At 42.6% G+C, this 17,725-nt stretch overlaps 1 protein-coding gene across 1 annotated transcript in view; it reads right to left on the bottom strand.

Annotated features, from left to right (window-relative positions):
• Positions 1 to 6,743: 6,743 nt before the first annotated feature.
• NT5DC1 (5'-nucleotidase domain containing 1) overlaps positions 6,744 to 17,725 on the bottom strand; it is a 141,980-nt gene continuing 130,998 nt past the window's right edge. Inside the window, exons 14-17 of the mRNA XM_021711006.1 lie at positions 11,057 to 11,175; positions 9,624 to 9,785; positions 8,893 to 9,061; positions 6,744 to 7,075 (exon numbers count right to left, since the gene is read on the bottom strand). Coding sequence (XP_021566681.1) covers positions 6,960 to 7,075; positions 8,893 to 9,061; positions 9,624 to 9,785; positions 11,057 to 11,175 — 566 coding nt within the window. The 3' untranslated portion in view covers positions 6,744 to 6,959. The remainder of the gene's footprint in view (positions 7,076 to 8,892; positions 9,062 to 9,623; positions 9,786 to 11,056; positions 11,176 to 17,725) is intronic.

Here is a 17,725-nt window from a genome sequence, read left to right as displayed (position 1 = left end):
CCCGGCGCGGCCCGCAGCATGCCGCCCTCCGCTTGCCCCTCGCCCTGCGCGTTCTGCTGTCCTCTGGTTCTTCTCAGTCTCCAGTCATTCGTTGCACGAGTGTCGCTTCCGCTGTGCGCGGCCTCTGCTGAGCCTCCCTGCTGTTCTGCCTCGTGCTAGTATGTTCCGCCATGGCCATCCACTGCGTCGGTGCCAGGCACGGTTGCTGTGGAATCCTGCACAGTTCTGCTACTCTCTGCGCTGCTTGGCCCTGTCTGCGACTACGGTCTTCTTCCAGTTTAGTCTTGATGTGTGTCCACGAACCGCCAGCCGGGCCTCACACCGTGTGCTGCCCGGGCTCCTTGTGGCAGGCTCTTGTCACCTCTGTAAGATGAACCTGATACCCATCCCAGGCGACCTCCACCTGACCCCCGCACCTTCCTGGGCCTGCCCATCATCACCTGCTGGCTGTCTGGGAGGAGGGGAAGTGCCCTGTTACCACGCTGGTTTTCCTGCACCTTTGGTCTCTGTGCAGCATGACCAGCGCCTGGGGAGTATGAGGCCTGTGCTGTGGTTGACCCTCTCTGCTCTCATGTTCCGCTTGGGCTTTGCTCGGACCACCTTGCCTGCCTCTCCAGGACCTCTCCGTGGACCTCAGATCACCGTCTCCTGCCACCCTCTTGGTGGTCACTTGGTTGGTGGCCGGGTGTGACTGCCCAGAGTGAGGCTGGAGTGCAGTCCCTGTGGCCGCTAGCCTCTGCCCCAGCCAACAGGCCACCTTGATCCGGGTGCCTCCTTTGGGCTCTTCGGTGGCCTGCGCCCACCCTGAGCATGACAGTTGCTAGGGTGAAAGGTATTATTTCCGGACTGCGGGGCTGACTTCCCTCTCTCCCAGTCTCTCCCTCCCTTCCACCCTCTGGAGCATTCACAGTTGAGGAACAAGACGAAGTGGGCAATACGGCCTTTTGTTTAATTTACCCTGTGACCAAGAGAGAAGGGGTAGGCTCCAGTCTCTTACTGTAAGATACTCTCTTTTTAGTGAACAGAGAATGGTACTGCAAGGCAGATCCCGGGTCCCTCAGCTCTGTTCCTGCCTTCTGCTTCTAGCTGGTCTGCATTTCCAGAGGGGACCTGTCAGCAAGATTTCTAGGTGCAGGCAGTGTTCTCTTAGGCTGACTTTGGCTTCCTCTTCCTTTTCCCCTTCATTCTACCAGACCCAATGTGTTTCTTGAACTTCCATTGAAGCAGCAGGAGAGAAGAGGCTTTAGGATGACACATTCTGGGGATGTCCTGCAGGCTGTGAGCTGAGGCCGCCCAGATGTGGCTGTACTCATGAGTGTCAAGATGGATGCTCTCCTCTGGGCCCTGCATCGCTCAGAAGTGAGCCAGGACACATGTCGCAGCCCCATCCTCTGACCTGTTCTGCTCCTGATCCATGTCCCGTGCCCCCCCTCCTGCCTCTGCTTGGTCCAAGTCCTCAACTTTTCACAGGCCAGCAGCAGGCTGCAGTCTGGGCAAGACCATGAGCCTCCTCCTGGGGGATGAGGGTCTTCTGGGAGCTGGGACCACGGTGCTGTCAGGGCTGGCTCAGTGACAGTGGGGGTAGGTGAGGTGGTGATGACCATCCCACTCCACCCTCCCTCTCTTTTGAGGTGGGGGCTCAGGAGCTCATGGCGCGAGCAGTGGAGAGCATGGTCCAGGCTGAGAAACAGAAAAGTCCAGAAGCAGAAGCAAGCCGCTGTGGAAGGGATTGGAGAGGCCCCAGGAGACCCTGGGCCCTGCAGGAGGGCCTCCCCTGGTTTGGTGGGAACTTCAGAGGATGGGCTTGCTCCAGTGTCCCCTAACTTCCCAAATTCACCAGTAGATCTTTATCGACAAAAACGTGAGTCTGGACGTTTTCCTTGTTCCAGGAATGACCTTCTAGACATGGACCACTAAAGGTGTCTGTGCACCTTATTTCACTGTTTCTCAGTAAAACCCTATGAATTCCTTCTCCATCTCAGCCTGCCGGTGGAATTGATGTTTACAGGCTCGCTTTTTGCTTGTAATTGAGAACGTACAAAAATATCCAGCTTGTGTCTTGTGCAGTATGACTTCAATGAATATTAATATATTAGCTGTCCTGGTCTCTGTTCCTACATAGTTCTCTTCTTAGAAGTATAAGTTGAATAATGTAATCTTTCAGTAGTCTGAAGATTTTACAAATTGTTGCTATGTCTTGTGAAAATAATCTCAAGAAGAAAAATAGAACTGCTGTCTTACTTGACATTTCTTGTCTTGGTCATAAAGTACTTGGAATTCATGTTCCTCAGCAGTGTAAGTACCAGAATCCTCTGTCAGGCTGAATGCCGGTCACTGTTCTTCTGTCTTCTCCTATGTGCTTGAAGGAAAAGTCACTACTGTGTTTGTTGTTTTCACCAAAAAATAAAAATAAATAAAATACTGTTTTCAGTGGAAAACTTGTCTGTGTACCATCTGTGTTGATTGCATTGGTGTTAACTCTGCCCTCCCACCTTCAATTTTCCTCCTAATGGTCTTAAGACAGGCTTTGATAAAATTATTCATTGCATATTCTTTGAGTGCTACTTCAGTTCTTTTCCTACAACAATGTGGTACATTAAGATGAATACCAAAAAAGCCCTAATTATGACTGAAATAAAATGTCTAGAAACACATCAGCTGTCACTCTTTTACTTGTCAGTCATGGCAGCTCTGCTGCTTGGCTGTGGTGTGCAGGTTTGCAGGGTGAACAACTTTGTGCTCTCTGTTGCAGACAGGCTCTGTGGATGCTGCAAACTCTGAGAGTGGCTGACCAGGTATTTTTAGCCATCTAAGCAAAAATGTGACATAAATTGCCCAACATTTCTGATTTGAGTTAGAAACTTAGTTAAATGGGCAGTAAGATAAACTTGCCAACGATGGTGCGGTTATTACGTAGTGTTCTACCTGCTGACTTCTTCTAGGCCCCAAGAACTTTTAGAGTTAGGTTTTCCTCTGCAAGCTGTATCCCTGTCTTTATCCTACATGCCCCTAACAGTGTTCATGTCATCGTTTCAATTTAGGGATTGATTTCTGCACTGTCAACCTCTGGTTTCAAGCTTTATCCCTTTTCTATTCCTGTTCTGGACATAAGCAGAAAATGTCATTTTTCCCGTACTTGGTTTATCAGCACTAAAAGCATTCATTTTTTTTTTTTTTTTGAGTCAGCGTCTCATTCTGATACTGAGGTTGGAGTACAATGGCATGATCAGGGCTTACTGCAGCCTCGACCTCTAGGGCTCAGGCAGTCTTTCCACCTTAACTTCCCAAGTAGCTGGGACTATAGGTGCGTGCCACCACACCTGGATAATTTTTTGTTTTTTTTGTTCTTGTTAGAGATAAGGTCTCTGTTGCCTAGTCTTGAACTCCTGGGGTCAAGCAGTCCTCCCACCTCAGTGTCCCAAAGTGCTGAGGTTATAGGCGTAAGCCACCGTGCCTGGCCTGGCATTCACTCTTCAATAGGCTGGTGCCACCCATTTGTGACAGATTAGCATGGTTTTGTTGTCTAGTCTAATAAAATTTGCCATTAAATGAGACTCTGAGGAATCCAGCAGGTTACCCCTATTGGCTTGGGTTCCCCCCATAAGCCCGTTTCTCTGCAGTGCCTTGTTTTCCTTCCCCAGTCCTAGATCCCAATTATTCTCTGCATGGGCCTCCAAAACCAGCTAAGAGGGTCTTTCATCCTCTGGGCACCAGGGAGGGGTCATCATCTCCGTCTGCTTGGCCACACTGCCCTGTGAGGGATGATTAACCCTTGATGACTTCTCTGTCTCCACACTGCAGTCTCCCTAGGTTTCTGTTTCTGGGCACCAGCTCAGGCCACATGCCTGTGACAGGCTCTCAGACCTTTCTGCTTGGTCCTTGTCCCCATACCTCCTGCTGCTGTCACTCTGTCCCAGTTAACTCAAGCTTCCCTGGGTCAGTTTTCTTCCTTAAACACAGCAGAATGCTCACCTGCATTTTCCATGGGCCCCTTGCCTCAGAGTCACAGTGTGAGCCCCAGGTTGTTGATTCTGTTTCAGGTGCATGCTCTTGGCTTGTCTCCTCAGCACTAAGATGTATCAGGCATGTCCCTGTGTGCTGTCACATCACCTTGATAATTCCTGTGACACATTCAAGTATCTCCTTGTAAATAGTGAGAAAACAGGCTCAGAAAGGGAAGGTCAGCTGCCTCAGATGCAGTCACATCCAGTTGAGTTTCCTGGTTTCAAGTAGAGTACCTTCCACTCGGCACACCCTCCCTGCCAAATTCCACATAAAAATGTTAACAGAAATCCTATTTACACCTAAGTGTTTAGGCCCCAGTTGAGGGTTATTTTTAATCCATTCATGAGTGGCTTTCAAAAGGGGTACTTTTCATTACTCGATTTAATACATGATTCCATACAGTTACAGATTAAAACATGCCTGAATGTGCCTATGTAATCTTGATGTTTGCTGCATATGAATGAAAATAAGTTTGTTCCCTTCATCAGAGGTAGAGTTAGTGTGAGGTTCCATTTTATGTTGGTTTGTTATATAAAATCATTATACAGACTTATTTGAATTTCATTCAAACCAGTTCATTAAAGTGTATGTGTGTGTATGTGTGTGTAAAGTTACTTTTGGATATGACCATTGGTGAGGAAATAATACTTGATTTCATTTTAGAGTTTAACAAACTCAGAAGTTGATTTTAGGTTGCAATTCATGGTTGAGTTGAAGTTCCTACTACTACAATAGACCAAATCCTGATAAATCATTTGACCCCTGAGCCATTCAGATATTGGCTTTGCTGATGAGATCAATGGAAGCTAGCAAAAGAAAAAAGAAAAAAAAAAAAGAAAGGTCCCAGCTCCCTTTTATCTATTTTTAGGTGTCTTTTAGATAATGAATGTTTGCATGTATGCTAATATTAAACTTAAATTTTCTGCCCATTTACTCACAATTTTCTTGCTTTCTTAGTTCATAACTTTATTAAAAAATATACCACTTTTCTAATACTTTCTTTGATTTTCATGGTGCCACTTTTGGATGCTTATTCTTAATCTAATCATATTCAATTAGAAACACTGGTACTTTTCAAAAACAATGAAATACAAATGTAAAAAGCCAAACTGTAGTTTAGTGGAAGAACAACATTCACCAGAAGCAGCACTGGCTGGACAGAAGCAAACTTGGAAATAAACTCAAGAAGGAAGAAACAGGTCACCTGAGGTGTGCACCTGCTCAGGGTCTTAAGTGGACACTGGCAAAAGGAGGACTAGAACTTCAGACCTAGTGAACTTCCCCTCTGCCTATGTCATTGCTCAGTGGCCAGAAAAGTACAATTAATTTCCTATTTTGGAGTTCTCATTCATATTAACAGCAGTTTATAAGCATTTTAAGATGTATTCTTTGCGGTTTGCAGAATAAAAATGAGTAAGGAAAAATAGCTTTATTCGTAATAGAAATTAACATGAGACAGTATCTTTCATTTAGCCCTAAGCTTGATTGTGTATGCTCATTATAATCTTACAATGACATTCCAGAAATCAGTTTCAAGTACATTGTCACATGTACCTACTGGTAGAAAACAAAAAAGCTACTGACTCTGAGGAAATATTTTCAGTAATTTTTTACCCTGAGATACTCATCCCCACCATGTATTTGGGGTTTATCTGAACATTTATAAATCTTAACAAAATAGTTTTCATTGCATGCATCAATATGCTACATTCGCTACTACAATCCAAGTAAAATAATGACAGTGACCAGTGTGTTTTCTAATACTGTCCATGTAAATAGAATGAAATTACAGACTACTCAGGAACGTATATTGTAAACATCAGTTGGCGCCAAATATCTTGCAACACATAGCTGCTGATATGACTGTACACAGCACATAGAACACAATAATCCTGAACTGTAGTCTACCTGTAAAACACCTTAAAGCAGTTTTTCTCAACTGTGTTTTTCATTATTATCCTCCTTCCCAGCAGGAAAAATTAGATGTAATACAAATTAAATTTAATTAATAGCTATAACTCTAAATTTCTCCCTGAGAGAAAAAAACACTAAGGAAAAAGACTTTGTTGGGTAAGTTTGGAAGGTCACAACTCATATCATGTAAGATTTTTTTTCACCCTCAAACTCATTTTTGTCCCCATTGAGAATGCATGGCTTAAAGTTGGTAAAATGAAGTAAATAGGCTTTATAACATTAGGGGAGAAAGCCTAACAGGTGACAGTGGAGGTTGAGAGAGTTGACGTCTAGTACCACCTCACTCCACACTGACTGCATGATCTCAGAAGAAATCATGTCTCTTTATTTTCTTGTTTTGGAAAACACAGACATAGCATAAAGCCTAATAGTTTGGAAAAATCATTAATCTCACTGGAATCAGTGTTCTTGGCTATAAAATGAAGGAATTGGTATATGAGTTGTTTTCAATTCTGGCTGCACTTTCCTGGGGCATATAAAAATATCAATCCTCAGCTATATCTACACAGAGCAATCAAATCTGGAGGATATGGTCTAGCCAGTGGCCTGAAACTGCAAGCAAACTAGATCTGGGGATTTGTTAAAACACAGATTGCCAAGCCCTACTCTCAGTTTTAGCGGTTTGTTGAGGAGGGGTGTCCATATATCTGCATTGTCTAGTTCTTAGGTCATACTGTACTATTGGTCTGTGGATACACTTTGAAAACCACTGGACTAGGCATATGTAAGTGTGTGTGTGTGAATTCTAATAAAACATAAGGTTCTTTTTAGTTCTAGAACACTGAGATTTTAATATAATGAATTATTAAATATCAAGATGATTAATATAGAAAGGAGACCTATGGATGAATATCAATTTCTTGGTCAATTTTCATTAAAAACTTGTTTCTAGAAAGCATTTTACAGTATTTTTTTGAAAATTAACATTTTTTTGTACAGTATCTTGCTGCACATATGGTTCATTTTTCAGTAAAGATGGTTTATTTGGTTGTCAGTGTTTCATCATCTGACAGGGTCAATGGAGGGTGTGGATAGTAGCCAGCTGTTTTTGAATTACTTGAAGAGAATCTTGCAAATTTGTAGTCCAGAGGTAATTCTAGGGGGGAAAAAATCCCAAAAAAACAATTTGATTATTCCACAGGTCTCTGAATGTGTTTCATAAATATCAACAAATAAAAATTTAATATTCACTGATAATGAAACTTATTTTTTAGAGTTGCATAATTTTAATATTTCTTTTGCCACCTGGATAGGTGTCTGTGTAGCTATTATAAGGTTAAAAATGCTTATAAACCAACCACCACTACAACTTATATAAATACAAACTTTTGTAACAGCTATAAAAATGGCTTCTAGGTATTTAAATGTAAATGAAATAACCACGTCGAACAGGAGCTCCACCAATAAAGAAACATTACATGAACACACAAAGGTTTTAAGAGGCAAAAGGGAAGTAGCAGATTTGCTTTTCACTGCCTATCTCATTCAAAACGTATAGAAAAGAAATGGTCTAGTAAGAAATTCGGGTATAAGATGGCAAAACTAGATCAGTTCTGTTAAAACAGGAATCCCCAGGCTGCAGACTCCTGGGCTGAGAATTCCATAAGGAAAGGACTCATCACCATCACAGGAAAGCTGTGCCTGGGTACTGACAAGTTGGAAGGAAACAGAGGGACACAATGAGCCAATTCTCTGAGTACCAGACCCTCTATGGTACCAGACACACTGTCCACACGGGAAACAAATGAAGCGAATTGAACAAATACATACTTCTACACAATAAATTCAATGTAAAATAATGCAAACAGAAACAGAAAAACTCTTAGGACTTTTTAAAAAAAGCAATTAGCAGGATAGCACAAAGATTCTATCTTCAACATGTCCAAGGCCATGACTATCATACTATTTTTCTTCTTGCTATTTAAAAAATGTGTAGGTAAGTTACACAGGACTGAAACTCCCACTGTACTGAATCTGTTACTTAATCAATGTCAAGTTCTATCTGAGCTACAACTGTTATGAGAATGTGATCACAGCTATGAGCACTAATTTAGAGACTCGTATTGTGCTTCTTGAGGAGGTATGCTGAACATCAAAACCAACAACTGAATATGACACAACAAACCCTTTCTCAGGTCTATACTTTCCATTCTTTTTATAGTTTTTATTTCTCTACTAAATGCCTTGATCCTTTCCTTTCTGTATTTGACCATAGTAACCACAGTTGTTTCTGTTAGCATGATCTTGCATCTTGACATATCTGACTATTTTCATTATGTGCTGAAGCGTAATGAATTGTTTTTGGAAGTGATCTGAGTCCTAGAATGATGTTCTCTCCTCAACAGAACATCTGTGTCTGCTTCCAGCAGGCACATAGGTGTACTAGCCACCTGTACTCTCTCAGTCCAGGCTAGGGACTCAGTGGACTTGAAGCTGAGCATCAGCAACTGTGAACGGGACTCTCTCAGTTCATCCTGACTCCAAGGCAAGGGTCTGCACAGACTGTGGGCACTCACAGGCCCCCTCTGCAGGGCGGCCTTCTTCTCCAGGTCCTACTCCTATGGGTTCATGAAACTACTGAAAGCCTATCACCTTCTTTGACACTCTCTCTGGAAGCAGCAAACACCTAGGGGGAAAAGCAGTCCCCAAAGTCCGGTTCCCTCTCACTGGGCCTCTTCAGCATCCTGTTTTAGTAAAATTCTCTATCTTTATCCTGTGCCTCCAAGCAGACTTAAAAAAATTGTCCAGTTTTTATAGTTGGCTCCAGTAGAAGTGCTGGTCTTAATCCCCTAGGCTGCTGTTTCCCCAAAAGTAAACCAATGTCATGGGAAGATTTCTTTATCTTAAAGGCAAGTATTCTAGTGCAGGGTATTATTGTCCAGAAAGGTAAAGTTTCATAAGTTTCCCCTTTACCTGCAATTGCCTCAATACTTGGAATTGCAATGGTACTGTAAGTACTGATTCTCTTACAGGACCAGGTATGAACCAAGGAGTCTTCTGTATTTTCCAGTCTCGAAACAGAATCAGTAAAAAAAGAGCCCCATTTTTTAGATAAGGTATTTAGAGGTTTTGCCTTTGATCCCTGAAACAAGAGAACAGAGTAATTAAAACTGTGATTAATTAATGTTCAATATCAAGTTTTTTCATCCTTAAGTAAATCAAAATAGAAAAACACTGTAGGAACCTACAAATAGGCTTTGGGCACACATTACATTTTTGGAAAAGAAATAACCCCTTTTTATTATGAAGTGTCTTTTATTTTAAACTGGGACTTGATTTTTATATGGTCAATTCGTTCTTATCTGAAAACTACCCCCAAACAGAGCAATCTAGAAAGATAATATTTTCTACAATAGAAATAACTAATTATTATTATTATTATTACATAAAGGGCAGTTAAAAAACTACTTGGTCTAAATTTCTTATTTGGTATCTAATTTTTTTTAGATGGAAATGAGAACAGAATTATTTATCTCAGTGTTCACAGAATATGAAGCCAATAAATTGATTCAAAGTTTCAATTTTTTTTTTTTAACATGATGGCATTCAGCCTGTCCAGGATAATGCTGAAGTCAAGTAAGAGGACGCTTTGGCTTCTAGACATGCACACTTTTTCCTCCAGGACAGGGATGATGGGACCTTACCTCATACTTCCCTTTCTTCTCTAGTGGCTCCGACCCCTCGGGTCTCCGACCCCTCATGCCCTCATCACCCCTCAGCTCTTCCAGGATCAGGACTGTCTCCCAGTTACTATAATGACGAGCTGGGAAAATATCCGAATGCATGCTGTCACCAAAATAAACCACCTGCAAGCAGACAGCAAATTCAGTCTGAGGCACGGAAGTGCAAGAGAGAGTGGCATTCATGTCATGGAAACAGAAGGAAATCTCCAACAGGCATCAGAGTCTGACAACTGCAAGCTGCAAGAGCTTCTTAGATCCCCTTGAAGAGCTGCACAGTGCCCTTCAGATAATTCTGTGTGATTCACCAGGACCCAGGCTTGTGTTTTTTTTTTGTTTTTTGATTTTGAGTTGGAGTCTCACTCTGTCGCCCAGACTGGAGTGCAGTGGCTGCTCCCGGCCACCGCAGCCTCGACCTGCTGGGCTCCGGCGATCCTTCCACCTCAGCCTTCCAAGTAGCCGGAATTACAGGCATGTGCTACCACGCCCGGCTGATTTTTTGATTTATTGTAGAGATGAGGTCTTGCTGCCCATAGGCTTGTGTTAAGAAGTCATAGGATACATTGGCAGGTAGAAGAAAGCAGGAGATGAAACAAATGTCTTATTCAATTTTCCTAAACAAGTGAACCTATCTGTTTACAGACATGTTTATAGAGAATCCACTCCTAAAGCTGGAGGGCTGGTGAGATCAGAGATGACTTGTTATAGGAGGCTCTTGATTATCGGGAATACATTTTACAACACTTGTCAAGAGTTTCTGGGCCCAACCTCAGATCTGCTGAAGCAACCACTGAGAGTGGGTCAAGCCTGAGGGATCTGGGTGCTCTCTGGGCTCTGAGGCAAAAACCCATTGACTTAGTCCATGTCCCTCAATTTACATGTGAGACTGTGAGAACCAGAGCCTCCAAGTTAAGAGCTCCATCCCCTACGCCTGCAGGGGCCCAGGGGCCTGTAGAACCCACTGGGCCGGGCTCAGCCACCCAACAATCTCTACTCACAGGGATTCTGGTGAATATTTTTTAGAAGAACTCAGCTGTTACAAATGCAGCAATGTCCAATGACAACAACGTGGTAGTGTTGACAAAAGTGTGGATCGTTAGACTAGTCTGAAGCATAATTTCAAGCATTGTGTGTTTTACATATAAAGACTTTTTTGATAAACTGTTGTCTGGATTTCATTCCTCAGGCAACCCACTCCTCTGGTGTGCCCCTAAGTCTGTGGCACCTGCTTGGAATCTTTGCTCTTCTCTGACAAAGGACAGGCTTGTTTAAGCAGAAGAGATGAGAGAGGTGTGACAGGCAGTGGCAGGCGGTTCCCGCACTGAGGACTGTGGTTTCAGTTTGCAACTGCCTGTGTCTGCAAGGGCGTCGAGGGCGCCACCTCAGTCAGAATGTACCTGGGGCTCCGGTTTGCTGGTCATTTTCTTCAGAAGTTCATAGAGGTGCACAGCATTCCCTTGGGAGTACCAGCCAGGCTTATCCAGAGAGGGCAGCGTCTCCTGCTCCTCATCATTCTCTGAAAAGAAGGGTTGACAATCACACACTCTTTAACCAAAGGAGTGTCCAGTTGGGGCACAGTGGCAGGAGAGGTATAAGGAGGGCCAGGTGGGGAGGAGTTGGCATCCAGAGCACACCTGAGCACTGTGAACACTCCATGGGTGTATACTGTATGTTTTTTAACCCCATGGCCCTCTTCACTAGGGAAAACAAGGTTCAGGGAAGTTATTCTGCCAGCAATCTCCAAGCTGGTAAGTGACTTATTCAGCATTAGACAGACTCTGCTTGACATGACACCGCTGCTTTTACTAAACGTTTACTAAACAAACTGCATAATGGAAGCCATCAGGTCCTATTTTCTGGAGTCGGGCTTGGGGAAACAGGTTTTTCAGTGGACTGTCAAGTTCAGGCTTCGACTTTGCATCCTGGGTACCGCTAATGTGTTACTCTGTCCTAGCCTGGGGAGTAAAGGACCCTCTTCTGCCAAAGCACAAGGCTGTGGCCAGTCCAGGTGGACCCTCCCAGCACACTGCTCACCCATGCCTGTTACACAGGGCTGGTGAAGGCAATACATGTCTTTCCACGCTGGATCTTGCCACAGTTACATGCCTGACAACAGGCTGAAAGCTGAAGACATCTGCCTGCTAGCAAGACGATGAGGGAAGACTGAGCAGGTTCTTATGAAAGGGGTGATACTCTGGCACAGACCCTGGTAGCAGCTTTTGAAACATTAATGGTACGAATTCAGATCTTAAAAAGGTCTTCTAAGAAAGGGATTGGCAGTAGTGGGAAACTGCCAGGGGAGAGGGGGTGGGACTGACAGTTGAGGGAAACTGCCAGGGAACGGAGGAGCATACCTCATCAACAAGGCTACCTGCGAAATGAAGATTTGTATACTTAACCCTGAATTGTACCCCACATCTTTAAAATAAAGAAAATAAATAAATAAAATAAAGGTTTCTTCTCCCCCTACTTTTTTGGTCCTCTCTGATGTACCTCTAAGAATCTTAATGTGATACAGTCCTATGCTGGACACAGAGGTAGTGTTCACAGAAGAAGTTTAAAGAAGGAAAGGGGTCCTCTTTAAGGCAACAACTGGTACTATTAGTACCTTTAACTAAAATCTAATTTCCCCAAAGGAAACTCAATCTCTGCTTAGTTTATAACATAATACACCTTGCATATGGTACTGAAGAAATTAAGACTTACAAATAATTGAAATTAACTATAATTGAAATGAAATGTAACTGTCAATCCTACATAAAAAAATGAGTCAAATATATCACAATAATATGAGACGAATTTCTATGTAAACTTGGATCTTTTGAACAAACAATTCTAAAAATATATTTACAGATAATTAAAGCCTCATCATAGAACTTGCAGCTTACGGTCAAGAAATATTTATGCATATTTTTCTACTACTGCAGCACCATTTTTAAATTCTGCAAAATCAAATGAAAATTTCACTATTCATTAAATAACAGTTCATAAGCCAAATCACGTATTAGCCTAATATTAAAAGAGACTAAGAAGATTAAGCAAATTCCTGGAGAAACACAGTAAAAAGTGATCACATCTCATGACTGTTTATCTGTCTTTATTTATTTACTGGAATATCTTACAAATAAATAATGTGGGTTTGATGGCAAGTAGAAGAATAATTTACAGAGATATTTTTGAAAACAGTTTTACATTTGATATGTAGATGCCCACTTTGCAAGGATAGTGGAAAGATAATCTTTTTGCTGCTTATTAAAGATTTTAAAAACCTGGTCAGGCATGGTGGCTCATATCCATAATCCTAGCATTCTGGGAGGCCGAGAAGAAAGAATTACTTGAGACCAGGAGTTTGGGGCTACAGTGAGCCATGTCTTTCCTGATTCCAGCCTCTATATTGGAAGTTGCCTTAAAAAATATAACTAGTTTCAGTGGTTCTAGAAGACTGTGGGACTTAGTCAATTATCAACCCCCACAGGAGAGAGCCCCCCAGGACTGTGGAAGCAACAGGGCTGTGGTGAACTGCAGTCTAGAGAAACAAACCGGTGGAGCTTCAAGCATGATAGTATAAATTCAGATTTGCCATGGACCATGTAGACAGGGTTCCGCACTTCTCTGGGGCCACGGGAAGCCCAGATGTGTCGGGTGCTATGTAGATAGGGCCCTGCACTTCTCTCAAGGGCTACAGGAAACAGTCACATAAACTTGTATTTTCATAACACGCTGAAAATTATCCCACAAGAAGTACACTGAGGACGCTGATTTTAAAAGGCTCAATTTAAAAATATTAGTATAGAAAAACTAAAAGAGGACACAAATGATAGGTGGTAATCATAATCTGCTTCCAGTTTCAAATGGGGATAATAGCATGGTTTACCTCACAGAGTGGTGTGTAAATAAATTAATATAAAGACAAAGCATATGGATCAGCATGTGCCACACCGTAAGTGTTTTAAGAAGTCTCAGCTGTGATCCCTTCAATTTATGCTAAAGAAACTTATATGACAAAGGTGAGGAATCTGCCCAAGGTCACCTAATTGGCATCATCAGAGCCAGGCTGAAAATGCACCTTGCTCCTCACAGGACTTCAAACTGGAGTAGAAGACAGACAGGAAGACGCCAGCCCCCGAGGGCATTTCTAAATTGGCTCATGTAATGCCATAAGCAAGAAACAGCTAGAGCACAGAAGATGTTTCATCAGGTAGCCCATGGGCATCCCCAATGGAGCCCCACCTCACTTCCTATGACATCTTTATATCATGCCCACATTCAGTGCTGTTTAGTTTTTTTGTTTTTGCTTAGTCTTTCATTGACATAAAAAACAGGTCAGCAAAGGGTAAAGGAAATAAGGGGACTTTAGAATGTGCTTTAAACTTAATAAGCTTAATGTTATTTTTCAGTGGCTCTCAAATTCATTGATAAACAGCCCTATCTCATGAAAAAGCAAAACTGTATTACTTTCCTAAAAGTCAACTGTCACAGTTTTAATTTAATGCATTAATTGAAGAAATCTATGCATTAATTGAAGAAATATATTATTAGGAGATTTTTCTATACCAAAGTTCTATATGATGCTCCAATTATTTCTCAGATCCTTCAACCTAATGACTAATAGATGTTTGGGTTACAAAATAACTATAAAGGAGGAAAACTCACAGGAGACCAAAGCTCAAATGTGTTTCTTTGGCCTACAAATCAGTAACACATGGATTGAATGATGCTAAGAAGGGACTGAGGGTTGGACAAAGAGATGGAGGAGCCATTCATTTAGGCATATAGTGAATTAAACTAAAACTGTTTTGAAAACCTGTTATGGTTGAGGTGTTTCTACAAAATTCGTATGTTGAAATCCTAGCCCCCAAAACCTCAAAATGTGACTGTACTTAGTGGTAGGGCCTTTAAGGAGTTAAGTTAAAATCTTGTTCTTAAAGTAGGCCCTAATCAAATATAGTATCCTCAAAAGAGGAGATGAGAACAAACACACACACAGAGCAAGGGCTACAGGAAGACACAGGAAGCAGACAGCCATCCAAAAATCAAGAGGCCTCATGAGAAACCAATCTTGCTAATTTTGGTCTCAGATGTCATCGCCTGTGGAGCTGTAAGAAAATACACTTCTGTTGTTTCAGGAGTGTTGTTACCAGTTTGTGGTATTTTGTTATGGCAGCCCTAGCAAACTAATACACATAAATCTCTCCCTTTAAAATGCAAATATCAGCATAATCTGCTCATGCTTCTGCAACTTGGTATTTTTAAAAACCATTTTATAGAGAGTACATTGTGATCCGCCTCTTTTAAAAATAGACACATTCTAGTATATGTTCCTTGATTTATTTAATAGTCTTCTACTGATAGATAATGTAGTCAATCTCTTCTTGTTACAAGGAAAAAGATATAAATATGAGAGGAGCCTGGTGGGATTAAACAGAATCTGAGCTGGAAATACAACTGCCTTTCTTATTTTTCTTGTCTCACTCCTTATTTCTACTATATTTCACAGACTGCTTAGGGCAGTAGGGATATAGTAGTTAATGGGATGACCCACATTCTTGCTTGCAGGATGCTCATACTACAGGGGCAATCTCTGACTTATTAGAGATTACTAAACAGTGAATTATGATTAAAATATATTTGTAATTCTTGTTATTTCTAGGAGTCATTCCTACATACATGTGAATTTAACAGGAAAGTTCTTCTTTACTTGTATAATTCCCTTCCCCAGCTCTGAGCTAGAAAGTTTTTCTCCTAACTGCACATTTTCATACACACTTTCTCTGTTTTTTGGCATGACTAGTAAGTCATTTTTCAAGTAAAATGCCTGTTTATGCTGGGGGCTATAAGAGGGACATCACACTATTGAAGAAAACAAATAACTTATCAGTGAGCTGGAGGAAATTTAATAGAATAGGCAGCGTGGTTTTTACCCTTGTCTACTTTGGTTTTGGAGGTTTACTATTCCTTCATAATTCCTTAACAACTAACAGCAGTTAATTCCTTCAAAGGAATTCCTTCAGTTAAGTCTTTCCCTTTGGTTTAAACGGACTTAATGACCACTATGATTTGCATTTTCTTTTCTCTCTCTTTCTCTCTTTTTTTTTTTTTTGTCTGTTTGGTTTCCAGGTGGAAGGGGAGTGACAGGCTGGATTTCAGGACACAGCGCGGAGCTCCCTGGTGTGGAGAAGGAGACAGGAAGGAGGTCTCCAACACGGTGGGGGAGTCAGTGTGCTGGCGACTGCAGAGGCCAAGGGGCTGCAGGGAGGAGATGGAGCAAGGTTCTCACAATGGGGCAGGGGCGGGAGTAAACTGGGGCGCTGGTGACATAGCAGTGAGCATGACAGATGGTCCTCTCCCCAGAGACAATCCCGCAAGGCAGAGGGCCCCACCCCAGCCCAGACGGGACTAGGAGGCGCAATGCGCGCCCTGGAGAAAGAGAGGCCGCAAATTCTGCCTGGAAAGTGCCTCTCGCCTCCACACCATCCCTAGGGTCAGCAGGAATCAGGTCTGCCCCACTGGTGCTGGCATCACCACCGCTCCCTCGCTACCATAGCAACCACCAACGTCAACCCGTGCAAATTGCCGAGGACCCTGCACCCGTTAATTGGCTCTTTGCAGGTGCTGAGGATGCCCTGTACCTGCTGATTGGCTGTCTGCAATCACCGAAGTTGCACTGCGCCCGTTGAATGGCTTGTTGAAGTCGCTGAAGTCGCGCTGCGCCCACTGATTGGCTCGCTGTCCCTTGAACCCCAGCAAGCGCTCTTGCCTTAATTTCATTCCCCGGACTTTAACCAAATGGAGCAAAGGCTTAGTTTGTTTTTTTTTTTTTGAGTCGGAGTCTCACTCTGTCGCTTTGTTTACATATACCGCTGGAGGTTACAGCTGCGGGCTGATGACCTGCTTTGCATAGTAATGTTACCTGCTATGGAGGATAGCGTGAGTGCTACAAGGCTGGATGGAGGCAGGGTGATCAGCCATCAAGCATAACCCACATCTGGGAACAACCCAGATGATGTGCTAGTACCTATTTGTATAAGGGGCGACTAGAATAGCGGTAGGAATGCAGTGGGGATAACCCTGAGAAAACAGAAGGGCAGCTTAGTGTGAAGGGGACAGAGGGACTGAGGGCAGCTGATTTTCTTGGCTTGGTTCATATCCGTGGGTGAAGAAGTTGCTGCTGGAATTGTGGAGCATGGGAAGGAGGGACTTGATGATCTGTCAGCACATCACATTCATGAGACTCTGAGGCTGTGGGGGAAGAGTTTAGAAGATGGAAACAGGCTTCTGAAGGTCTGAAAACATGAAGCCCAGAGATAAGAAAACGGAATCACTAGTGTACAGATGGCAGTTAAAGCTACCCCGGAGTAGAGAGCTGAAGGCCAACGGAAAAGAAAGGAGAGTCAGACCTATCATCGCTTCCAGAGAAAGGCGAAGGGAAGCTGGCAGCAGAGGTGGAGATAAAGCAGTTAAGAAGCTGCACAGGAGCAAAATGAACACTGTTACCGAACATCATCCACTGGAGTTTTTAAATACCAGCAGCGTGACCCTCCAATTAATACTAGTCCTGTCATCAATAAGTGTGCCTGATCTCAAACCAGGTGAAGTTGGGACCAGAGTGAGGCCCAAACATTACCTGTACAATGATCATGTGTGTATCTAATCCTGAATTATACCCCATAGCTTTAAATTACATAAATAAAAAATAATCCTGGCAATCTATTTTGCATTGTAACTATTTTGTGTCAATTTTCAAAACTGCAGGATTTGCTATATCTGCTACTGAAATATTTTAAATGAACTATAGATATCTAGTCTAAATCTTCCTGGATGTGAGAAAAATGCAGTAAGTTTTTCTAAACATCTGTACAAAAAGCAGGGAACCCCATATCTTCTGAGGTTGCCAGGCATTTTAAAGTCGTTATTACAGAGAATGGTTGTAGGACTTTGGGTTCTACTTCATCAGTCCAGAGTTTTCATCTCTGAAATCACAGAAGAGAATGAAAAGCAGTAGATTTTTTTTTTTTTTGAGTTGGAGTCTCACTCTGTCGCCCAGACTGGAGTGCAGTGGCCGCTCC

The sequence above is a fragment of the Carlito syrichta genome, unplaced genomic scaffold (genome assembly GCF_000164805.1).
Source record: "Carlito syrichta isolate Samal-C Ts95f unplaced genomic scaffold, Tarsius_syrichta-2.0.1 Scaffold301807, whole genome shotgun sequence".
NCBI lineage: Eukaryota > Metazoa > Chordata > Mammalia > Primates > Tarsiidae > Carlito > Carlito syrichta.
Note: the sequence above shows the minus strand (reverse complement) of the source record. Positions and strands in the feature narration are given on the sequence as shown.